Source organism: Narcine bancroftii, chromosome 13 (assembly GCF_036971445.1).
Source record: "Narcine bancroftii isolate sNarBan1 chromosome 13, sNarBan1.hap1, whole genome shotgun sequence".
Taxonomy (NCBI): Eukaryota; Metazoa; Chordata; class Chondrichthyes; order Torpediniformes; family Narcinidae; genus Narcine; species Narcine bancroftii.
The window spans coordinates 78,941,385-78,953,470 of record NC_091481.1 but is presented as its reverse complement, the minus strand read 5'-3'; the positions used below and the strand labels follow the sequence as shown (position 1 = coordinate 78,953,470).

At 52.4% G+C, this 12,086-nt stretch overlaps 1 protein-coding gene across 2 annotated transcripts in view; it reads left to right on the top strand.

The window, feature by feature from the left end:
* Positions 1-12,086, top strand: part of LOC138748853 (pleckstrin homology domain-containing family G member 3-like) — a 106,056-nt gene that overhangs the window by 62,313 nt on the left and 31,657 nt on the right. Inside the window, exons 5-8 of one of the 2 annotated variants that reach the window (XM_069909675.1) lie at positions 2,767-2,833; positions 9,313-9,359; positions 10,361-10,511; positions 10,758-10,889. In XM_069909675.1, coding sequence (XP_069765776.1) covers positions 2,767-2,833; positions 9,313-9,359; positions 10,361-10,511; positions 10,758-10,889 — 397 coding nt within the window. Of the gene's footprint in view, positions 1-2,766; positions 2,834-7,062; positions 9,060-9,312; positions 9,360-10,360; positions 10,512-10,757; positions 10,890-12,086 lie in introns of those variants that run through there. The other variant, XM_069909676.1, reaches the window with a different exon arrangement.

Below are 12,086 nucleotides of genomic sequence, written 5' to 3'. Positions count from 1 at the left end.
ACTCAGCCGATCTTGCAGTGTCCATAGGAGGTAAAAACATGCAACCAACCACTGAACCCATCCGAAAATGTCCAGAAGGTTGTGAAAACCTATCTTTCTCGCTGATACTCTTCCCTGCTCCAGACCAGGTGTGACTCCAGACTTACAGCAGACCTTCCCCCAGCCGACCTCTTATTTTATGACAATCCGGACTGGGTCGGTCTGGATTTTCCGAATTCTTGGGAGATACACCCGTGGCGCTTAATCCCCAGAGGCTGAGAGTTGTCGTTAAGTCTGGATTCTCGGGTGGTCCAGATTTCCGGCATTTGGATTTTTGCACTTCTTCTGTAAATGTTGATGGCAGGCGAACTATTCTCATTCGTTGAATGAGGCAACAAGTCTCTGCCTGGGCTTTTCCACTCACAAGTGTGAGATGTGGCTCCAGTTCCTTTCAATGTGGTCTGTTCCCACTGTCCGTGGTCTTCTCTGGAGTAAGTTCAGTGAGGCTTTTGAAGGTCCCACCAACAATCGGCTTGTGGGTTGGAGGTGGATCGCCAGCATTTATGGGGAAAGGAGATTCCGACAGTGAGAAGTAACCTCCAGACATGTAACTATGGGGAAGGCCAGGTGGTCCTTCAAGCCTTTTTTTATTGACAGCACAGTGGGGGTGGGAGTAGGTGTTCGGCATGGACTCAAAACTACTGTATTTGTTATATGGTTATGTAGTAGAGGCCGATTCCAGCCATTTAAACCCGTGCCGCCCAACAACGCCCAAATTAACCTAAAGTACGTTTTAGAGGGTGGGAGGAAACCCACGCAGACATGGGGAGAATGCACAAACTCCTTGCAGACAGCGCCGGATTTGAACCAGGGTCTCTGGCGCTGTCACAGCATCGTGCTAACCGCGCTGCCCTCTGCTATTCAATTGCATCATGCTTGACGTGCGCCTTCACTTCAGAAACTCTTCCCACCCCAAAGTCCTGAACTAAGCATTTTTTTTGTTGGTTATTTTAAGTAATCGCGACATTTGTTGGTGTTTAAAGAGTTAAAAATTCTTGGTGCTGGAGATGGAGTGCTCAACCAATTAAATGCTGAACCAGTTAAATGCTGGATTTCTAATACCATATCCTCCCTGTAATATGACCACCGCATCTGGACAAACACAGGGGGGAAGAGTCTCTGTGAATTACAATGGTGCTTGTGTCTGCCCAGAGAGGGTTGCAGACTTGAGGTAACATGGTGTCAAGTCCTACAGACAACTCCAGTAGCACATCAACTGGTGAAAGAAAGCACATCTTTCAGCCCGACCAGACTGAAGCGATTAAGATGCTGGTTATATGGACTCGTAGATACTCCTCTGACAGGTTTATTGAGCCTCGGGTCTGCTGGAGCTCTGGACTTCACCCAGCAAGGCGAAGGGTAGGCCAGTGAGGAACCTGTAGACAGATCAGTCTGCATATGGATTCGTTTAAGGGCAGATTACATTGGCCAACAATTTTTTTTCCAAAAGGTTTGCTTCCTGTAAACAAAATAGGGATTATGGTAGATAACTTCAAGCTAAACACAGATTATTTCAGATTTGCTGTATCATGTAGGAAGTTGGAGAAACATTAACTTTTATCAAATTTAGCATGTTTAATCACATAACGATGCCGACATACTGTGTTAGTTCAACTGACCGAAAAATGTTTGGCCGCTGATTTTCATTTATTCTCAGCATCTGATGCCTCTCACGTCAGTGTCCAAGCATTGATAGATTCCAGTTGCCCTGACACCACTTTTCCACGGTCGCCATGTCCTGGTGAAACCTTTCACCGTGTTCCTCACTGGCTGGACCGAGATCAGCAGGGACGATGGCCAAGTGCGAATCCAGAAAAGGACTTTTCAATGACATGTTTCACTTCAGGTTTTTGTCTGCTTGAAGTAGACAAAATATGACAGGAAATCTCAGAAATAGGTTATATCTAAAAAACAGTACGTGATAGGAAAATGTTTGAAGTGATTTTCGTGATCCGCAGATCCAAATCCATAAAATACACCCAAAAGTGTTCAGGAAGCAGAAATTGCCTAAAGCGCCCCCAACAGTCAGAGAAAGGGAGGCAAAAGAGTCACTGAGTGTCTGTAGATTTGCCTCCAGCGCTTCCACAGTCCCACAGGGTCCAGTCCAAACCGCCAGCAGCCCAAGCTCCAGATCTGAACCTCCGGCGCAGTCAGGAAACGTTCAGCGTCCTCGGCACGCTCTCGCGTTCCTGATTCCAGTACCTGGTACTCTGCAGCCAGTCTCGAGCCAGCCTCCAGCAGTCTGCCGCTCATTATGATTCCTGCGTGGGCTCCTCGCCTCCCACCACCGGCAGCCCGCCACTTGTGTGTTCTTCAGCTGTACAACTCCTCTCTGGTCCGTCAGAGGTGCCGGAGGATCAGAGCCAGCACCACCAGGAGAAGAAAAAACTTCTACCCGCGGGCAGTGAGAATGCTGAACGACCAAAGGAACTGCATTCCATTCAGCCCACCATTCAAGAGTCTCATATTTACAAAACAATATTTATTTGTATATACGAATACTTGTCCTTCATATGTATTATTTGACTACGTGTGTTATGTCTTTGCGTGTTTTGTACTGAGGACTGGAGAACGCTTTTCATCGGGTTGTACTTGTGCAATCAGATGATGATGAACTTGACTCGGTATCCTGGTCATATTTTGCAGATCTAACCATGACTGGGCATCAGTTTACAATCCTCCTCTCTCCTTCCACACAAAACATTACGGTGTTCTTTCTTCTTACAGCGAGCTGCTGGAGGACCTGGAGAACTGCAAGGACCCCATCGGGGTGGCGGAGTGCTTCGTGGAACGGGTGTGAGAGCCGGCATTCACTCAGTCCTCTCCCATCCCCTCGACCATCCCAGCTGATTAGCAGCGCTGTCCATTTCTGAGGCACCGTCTGCTTCACCGTGAGCTCTGTGGGTTAGACAAAGGAGTACCCTCTCGGAGGAGAGGAGAGCAGAGAGGTGTTAGGAGGCAATTCCAAAATCTGGGGCAGTTGGATGAACGGCCACTGGTGGTGGGGTGATGGGAATCCACAAGGCAGTAGTTAGTGATCATCCGACACTGCTCATCTCCCTGATCTGATGAGAGGTCATTGATTTGAGGCCTTGGAGTATCCCTCTTGTTTCATTGGTGCAGCAGATTTTGATTCACAATTGTGGTGAGGGGTTTGGAAGCATGTCTTGAATCCCGATATCTCGATCCATCCATCCATATCCATCCCTCTCTCTGGTCCATGTTCTCTTCCACTCCTCTTTCTGCTTTATTTCCCCCTTCCCCTCACCCCTTCCCAGTCTCCTACTTTTTGCTTGACGTTCTTTCCACGACTCTCTACCCCCTCAGCCACCCACTCTCCATAGAACATTACAGCACAGAAACAGGCCCTTCAGGTCTGTGCACCCAGTCCATATTCCCTCCAGACCCCTCCCATCCACATAGCTGCCTAAATTCTTCTTAAATGTTAAAACTGAGCCCGCATTCACCACTTCAGCTGGCAGCTCGTCCCACACTCTCTGTGTGAAGAAGATACCCCCCCCCCACCAAACCTTTCCCCTTTCACCCTTGACCCCGATGCTCTGGTTTGCACCGCACCGACCCTCAGTGAGAAAAAAGCCTGCTTGCATTTATACAAATGTCTATCCCCCTCAAACCTCTATCAAACCTTCCCTCATTCTTCTACGCTCCATTTTGATCCCAATCCTGTCTCTCTAACCTTTGTCCATTGCTCTCACTTTCCCGTTTATCTCTCTGTGCTTTCTCACTCCATTTTCTCGTTCCCAGACACTCTCTTATTCTTTCCCCCTCTCTCTCTCTCTCTCTCTCTCTCTCTCTCTCTCTCTCACACTCTCTCTCTCCCCCACCCCCCCATAATGAGTAGGATTCCGTGCCGGTTCCCGTGGCAGAGATGATGCTGTGCAGCCCTGAGGATTCGTTAATGTTTTTATTTGTCTCGTCACTTTGGTGTAAGGCGCATTGAGACATTGTAAAAGGTTGATTCCCGGATCATCTGGCAGAAAAAAGGTTGGCATTTCTCTCACCGGCATCGGGAGGAGCGCGACGCTGTCTGTGACCACGTTGTATTCCGAGGTCGAACCAGGAGTCTGTAGGACTGGAATGATGCCTGAAAGTTGGGGGTGAGGGAATCTCAGCAGGTCACGTGGCATCCGTGGAAAGTAAGAGGGCAGAGTGGGCTGGTGGGAAATCTCGGCACCTCAGAGTAAGGCTGGCCCCTTTAAGAAGTCAGACACGAACATCTGGCGATATCCGGGGCGAAAAGCTCAGGCCTGAAATGTCGACTGCCTCCCTTCCCCTGTGCTTCTCCAGCAGGCTTCTGCCTTGTACCCAGCCCCTTTAAAACAGGGATGAGGAGGGATATCTCCCCTCCGCATGTGGGAATCCTCTGCGATCTCAGGCTGAGTCACAGAGTACAGTCAAGGCCAAGACAGGCGGGGTTCTGGGGAGCGGCCAGCGAGCCAAGGCCAAGAACAAAGCAACTCTGGTCTAGCGATAGGAGAAATAGGTCAAGGGGTCAAAGAGCCTTGTTCTCTGCAGACAGAAAAGCAGGGATGTTGTCTTCCCATTCCTGCGAAGAAAGCCATCCGCTTTCCTGCAGGACAGAGCCAGCTGTCCGGAGGTTAAAGACGAGAGGTGCCGTGACGATCGTGCAGCTGAGAAACCCAGCAGGTGGCTCACCATCCTTTGGAAGCCAAGGGTGACCAGCGGGCCTGAGCCCTTCGCCGAGGCACAAGCAAAGAGCAGGAGGGCGGTGGGGGGGGGGGGGGGGGGGGGGAGACAGAGGAAGGGGCAAGAAGAGAAGCACAGGGCCACAGGTGGTTCTGGGTGGGAGGGTAACATGTAGAAAATCTGAGGGGAGGGGTAGGGGGAGCTGGAGGAAAGGAGGCAGGAAAAGAGAGGAGTAGCTTCACGGAAACCTATACATGTTATTGCCGTCTGGTTGGAGGGGCCCTAGATGGAATATTGCGTGTTCTCAAATTTGCTGGTAACCTCGGTTTGGCCACGCCTGACGTGTCCCCGTGGGAATGAGGTGCGGAATTGAAATGGGAGTCCCCGATATTGCAGTGGGCGGAGCTGAGGTGCACAGCAAAGCCATCTCCCAGCCTGCATCCAGTCTCTCTGATGTCGAGGAGACCACAGCGGATGCCGTGGACAAACCCCATCCAGATTCACAAGTGAAAGTGGTGGTGAGGGAGGGGGCGCAAGTGGAGCTTCTCCTGGGATCACAGGGGAGGGCGCCGAGGGGACGATTAGTGAAAAGTAAAGAGTCGCGGAGAGAGCGGTCCCTGCAGAAGGCAGAGAGGGAAGGAGAGGGGAATGTGTGTCCAGTGGTGGGATCACATTAGTAGTTGCCGGAAATGGCAGATGTGTTGGTTGAGAAGATTGGTGAGGTGGTAGGTGAGGACATGAGGAACCCTGTCCTTGTTGTACATGGGGGTAGAGGAGGACAGGACAGATGTATGAGTAATGGAGGAGAATTTTTTAATGCCCTGTTGTGGGTTTCAACCAGACTTGGTCAGAATGGAAGGTTCTGCCTAACAACTTCCTGAACAAATCTCTGCTTTCAGAGAGAGGTGGCCAGGAGGCCAATGGGTTAAAATCCCACTCCTTGCGACAAAGGGCACGATAACTGCATTTTTAGCTCCTTAGTACGTTGTGATGAATCAGTTGATCAGATATTTTTTGTGGGATCTTGCCATGCCCTATCCCACTCCATCTTTCCCTCCCTCTCCATCTCTCCCATCCCCCACATCTAACCCTCTTTCTCCCCTCTACCCATTCATCTTCCTCTATCTCCCCCTCCCCATCCATCTCCCCATCCTCCATCTCACCCTTACTTCTCCCCATCCCACTGCACCTAACCCCTCCTTCTCCCCCTCCCTATCTCTCCCTCCCCATTCATTTCCCCATCCTTCACCATCTCCCCACCTCTCTCCCCATCCCCCACCTCTCTCCCCATCCCCCACCTCTCTCCCCATCCCCCACCTCTCTCCCCATCCCCCACCTCTCTCCCCATCCCCCACCTCTCTCCCCATCCCCCACCTCTCTCCCCATCCCCCACCTCTCTCCCCATCCCCCACCTCTCTCCCCATCCCCGCCTCTCTCCCCATCCCCGCCTCTCTCCCCATCCCCGCCTCTCTCCCCATCCCCGCCTCTCTCCCCATCCCCGCCTCTCTCCCCATCCCCCACCTCTCTCCCCATCCCCCACCTCTCTCCCCATCCCCCACCTCTCTCCCCATCCCCCACCTCTCTCCCCATCCCCCACCTCTCTCCCCATCCCCGCCTCTCTCCCCATCCCCGCCTCTCTCCCCATCCCCGCCTCTCTCCCCATCCCCGCCTCTCTCCCCATCCCCGCCTCTCTCCCCATCCCCGCCTCTCTCCCCATCCCCGCCTCTCTCCACATCCCCGCCTCTCTCCCCATCCCCGCCTCTCTCCCCATCCCCGCCTCTCTCCCCATCCCCGCCTCTCTCCCCATCCCCGCCTCTCTCCCCATCCCCGCCTCTCTCCCCATCCCCGCCTCTCTCCCCATCCCCGCCTCTCTCCCCATCCCCGCCTCTCTCCCCATCCCCGCCTCTCTCCCCATCCCCGCCTCTCTCCCCATCCCCGCCTCTCTCCCCATCCCCGCCTCTCTCCCCATCCCCGCCTCTCTCCCCATCCCCGCCTCTCTCCCCATCCCCGCCTCTCTCCCCACCCCCCGCCCCTCTCCCCACCCCCCGCCCCTCCCCCCGCCCCTCTCCCCATCCCCCCACCCCTCTCCATCTCCCCCTCCCCTCCCCATCCCTCTATCCCTCCAGACCCCTTTCCATTGCTCCCCATTTCCACATCCCTCTCCCCTCCCCATCCATCTTCACCCATCCTATTCCCCCCTCCCCCTTCCCCCATCCCTCTCCACCTCTTGCCTTCAACAGCCTGGCTCTGGGCTAAATAATAGGATGAGTGGGGGGGGGGGGGCGAATTGCCTCCCCAACTCCCATGCTGCACCAGGCTGCCTTGACGTTAATGGTTGGTTGCAGTCGGTTTGGAGACTTGTCAGTGGGTGGTCTCGCTGTGAGCTCCTGGTGACTAACTCCACATAAACTTCATTTGTTTGGTGGGGATCAGGATTTGAATTCCTTAGGGAATTCACATCAAAGGCTGCAATAACTTGTCCCATCAGGTAGACCGGAATTTCTCAGGGGTTCATTGACGTGGAGCTCCATCCTTAGTCAACTAAATTTGTAAATTTAATTATTTTTTTATATTTAGACATACAGCATATCAACAGGCCCTTCTGACCCACAAGCCTGTGTCTCCCAATTGAACTACAACTCCCGGTACGTTTTGAAGGGTGGGAGGAAACCAGAGCCCCCTGAGGAAACCCACACAAACACACGGAGAACATGCAAACTCCTTACAGACAGCACTGGATTCTAACCTGGGTCACTGGTGCTCTTGCGCTAATGGCTACGCTAACCGGGCCACCTTGTCCCCACCAGATAGAGAGATGGTAATCTGTCCAACAGGGTGACAAACCCACCGCCTCTGGACTGTCTGTCATGTGACCGGTTCGGTGGATTGTCTCATCGGAGGCTCCTTGCTTCACCTGCGGCTCAGATCTACATTCCTGGAATTTTCTCTCTTAATTTTATTTCTTGAAATTAGATGTTATCACCGTTTGCGTCATGGGATCTTGCTGTGTCAAGGTCCTGGTTGGCCATCGAGATGCAAGCAGTCCCTCAGAGGCATGAGAGATACTGGACTGCGGAGCAAAGGACGAGCTGTGGGAACCACTCAGTGGGTCAAGCAGCGTCCGTGGAGGGAGAGGGCTGGTTGACGTTCATGTCGAGACCCTGACGCAGACCAAGTGTAAAGGGGTTAGAGTCTGTATAAAGAGGGCAGGAGAGGAGGGAGGCCGGTCCTGGCAGGAAATACGTGGGTTCAGGTGTAGAGGGGTGATGGGCAGGTTAGGCTTATGGGCTTCACGATCAAAGCGAACTGGCTTTCCATTTATTTGGAGAGGGAGGAAAACACTTCCCATCAGTCCTGCAAAGATTAAATCACCCAGATTTAACCAGACAAGTGCAATCTTAATCACCCATCCCACCTTCTCTCACACTTCTCCCCCTTCTCTTTCTCTCTGTCTCTCCATTTTTCTCTCTCTTACACACATTCATCTACTCTCTCTCTCTCACACACACACACACCTTTTCTCTCACAAACGCAAACACACCTTATCTTTCGTACACCTCTTTCATTCCGCTTTCTCGCAATCCCTCTCTCCATCTCTCTCTCTCTCTTACATACATTGACCCCTCTCAAGGCAAGTCACCTTTATCGTTCATACCATGGTCACATGATAAAGACGAGATAGCGTTTCTCCAGAACCTCGGAGCAGATTTACATAAATGTAAGTTAGAACATTGAAATATTAAAATGTTAAGACGTATCTCTGTCTCTCACACATTCGCCTTCTTTCTCTCTCTCTCTCTCCCCTCTCTCACACACACACCTTATCTCTCACACACGCAAACACACCTTATCTTTCATACACCTCTCTCCCTCCCTCTCTTTCATTCTGCTTTCTCGCAATCCCTCTCTCTCTCTCTCTCTCTCTTACATACATTGACCCCTCTCAAGGCAAGTCACCTTTATCGTTCATACCATGGTCACATGATAAAGACGAGATAGCGTTTCTCCAGAACCTCGGAGCAGATTTACATAAATGTAAGTTAGAACATTGAAATATTAAAATGTTAAGACGTATCTCTGTCTCTCACACATTCGCCTTCTTTCTCTCTCTCTCTCTCCCCTCTCTCACACACACACCTTATCTCTCACACACGCAAACACACCTTATCTTTCATACACCTCTCTCCCTCCCTCTCTTTCATTCTGCTTTCTCGCAATCCCTCTCTCTCTCTCTCTCTCTCTTACATACATTGACCCCTCTCAAGGCAAGTCACCTTTATCGTTCATACCATGGTCACATGATAAAGACGAGATAGCGTTTCTCCAGAACATCGGAGCGGATTTACATAAATGTAAGTTAGAACATTGAAATATTAAAATGTTAAGATGTATCTCTCACACATTCGCCTTCTTTCTCTCTCTCTCTCCCCTCTCTCACACACGCTAACTCTCTCCCTCTCATACACACTCTTTACCCTCCCCACCATACATTCTCCCCTTCTCCCTCTCTCTCCCTTTGTGCCAATGCCTTGGCCTCTGTAATCCCAGTCTGCTCCTTGCCATTAAATCCCACAATTTGATACTGATTTTTCTGTTCTCCCACAGAGTGAAGCATTTGACATCTACACCCTATACTGTATGAACTACCCAAAGTAAGTGCCCTCCGTGGTCAGAAGCTAACCCCTGGACAGAGCGGACCTCATTAGCTGATGGGTGGGGTTGAAGTTGGTCATGGAGCCTTGGCCTGTCTCTGGATCCAAGGGATAACCTGCTCTGGCCTGTTCCTTGCAAAGGTTCAGGGGTTCCGTTGGAGATACAGGGAGTGGGGGGGTCCCAATGTTGCTGGGCCTCATCCGGCCTGGGCAGTTTCTGATACCCAGCAGAGAGATGGTGTGAGTCTGGGCCTCTGGTTTGCTGCAACTTTAACCCTTGGTGTTAACCTGCAGGTTAAGTCCCGTCTCCACCACGCAGAGAGTGTCTGTACATCGCAAGGATCCTAAAAGTATTCTGGACTAATATCTTGTTGCTGAACTGAGGCTGAAGGCACATCCCTTGGCTAGGGATGAAACCATTACATTTTTAAATTTAGACGTACAGCACGGTAACAGGCCCTTTCGGCCCACAAGCCAGTGCCGCCTAATTACATCCATATGACTGATATGTGTTTGAGGGGTGGGAGGAAACCCATGCAGACACAGGGAGAACGTTTAAATATCTCATAGCAGGGGATTCAATCCCCAGTTGCTACGCCAACCATGTCACCAGCTTTATTAGGCTGGGACCCGTCTCAGGCCACTAGGCCGATGGTATACTCCATTGCTACGATGAGGATTGTTCCCAGGCAGAGACTGTTGAGAGTTGAGGTTGAGACCATGGCAGGGCCAAGGGTCATCCCTTCAACAGGCTGATGTCCCTCTGCCAGGGCCAAATCTGACTTCACCCCGCCAGGGCCGAGGGTTATCCCTCCAACAGGGCCAAGGCTGAACCCTGTGACAGGTCTGAGGCCAGTGTCCCTGCTCTAGGCCGAGGCTGGTGTCCCCGCTCTAGGCTGATGCTAGCGCTCTAGAGAGTTGATTGAAAATGAGGGTGTGAGGAAAGGGGAGGCTGTTGATTTAGGCCAAAAGCTCTGCTCTGCTTCTCTCTGTTCCCACAGCTCCGTCTCCGTCCTGCGAGACTGCATGAAGAATGAAACCCTGGCCAAGTTCTTCCGCGAGCGTCAGGCCACCCTCTCGCACTCGTTGCCCCTGGAAACATACCTGCTGAAGCCTGTTCAACGGATCCTTAAATACCACCTCCTGCTTCAGGTCAAGCTTTGAGATCGACCTTGACCCTGACTGGTTACCCTCTGACACTGCCCTGACCTCCAATGTCCCTTGGGAACAGCCAAAAGGGGCAAATTCACCTTCTCCCCCCCACCCCCCCCCTCCTTGCGTGGCGCGGCTCCTACGGTGGCCTGGTTGGGTCTGCGCTGCGTCACCTGAAGTTCAGGATCGTGGGGGGGGGGGGGTGAGGGTAGCTGGGTTCTCACTGCCCCTTCTTTCCCGGCACAGGAGTTGGCCAAACACTTTGATAAGAGTGCGGAAGGGTACGAGATGGTGAAGGAGGCGATTATCACCATGATGGCAGTCGCTTGGTACATCAACGACATGAAGAGGAAGCAGGAGCAGGCCATGAGGCTGCAGGTAACCCACTGGCGCTGAGCTTGGCACAGGCAGCCTTTCACAAGATCTCCCCCTTGTAACCTCTGCATTCCCACCTCCCTCCCCTCCGCACCGTCTCCTCGCCAATGGCAAGCACTGAAATTGCACCCCTGAACTTCACAGCCACCGCTACTCCATCGCCTCGAGGGCCAGGGAGTGCCCACGACAATCCTACCCCCCCCCCCCCGTACATCTGTGCTCCTTCCGCTCTCGGCCCGGCTCCTTCGCTCCCTCTCCTTCTGCGGCGTCCCTGTGACGGCAGCCGAAGCCTCGCAATGGTGCCTGCCACTGCTTCTCCTCCTCCCCGATCCGAGCAGGGCTCGTCTGATCTTAATAGAGGTCGCTCGGTGGCGCTCAGAGCACGTCCAATGCCGTACCCTAGATACGCCGCTGCTCCTTCATGAAGAATCTTCCCGGACGCTGTTCCCACTGCTCTTCGAGGAAGAGTCCCAAAAGCAGGGAAGACTCGATGGGCTAAATATATGCCGGCATATAAGACAACCTGAAATTTCTGCCCAACATGTAGGTTTGGAGCTATTCTTGCTGCACAAGGCTACCCCAAGTCTACCACTTACCGCTGACCAATAGAGTGATGCTGCTTGGCTCATTTAATATACTAATTCACAATATTTTAAAAGTTAAGGTTGAAATTTTATTACCATATTTTAAAATAAACCCCTTTAACAGGCCGGTTGAAGCCCGAACAGAGCCAACAGTAGTCGGCCTGGTCGGATGGAGCGCTGAGACTTCACTGTTATATAAGGTGACCCCTGGTTTCGGGATGACATTTGTCTCGTGCGCTGGTTTATTTCTTCTCCTAATTTTTATTGACTCGCTGACTCAGAGGAGTCTCACTACGTCCCTGTTCCTCCTGAAGTGACCCCAGTTGAACGTTCTCTCAGCTGAGGTCCCTCTCTGAGGTGGGGGGGGGTGGGGGTGTCTCACTGAGCAGCAAACGGGGGCAGGGGAGTTACTCCGGTCTCTGGACACGGCCTGGATTGGCCGGCGCCAGCTCTTGCCTCTTCCTCCCCGCTGAACCTCGTGGGTTTGAGACCCCATCCAGGATGCCTGTCAGTGGCACACACGGATGTTTGGGATCCTGGGAAACAGGCCCATCAGCCCAGAAAGTCTATGCTGAGCCGCTGGTACCCGTCCACCCCACAATTCCACAGGGCGGCA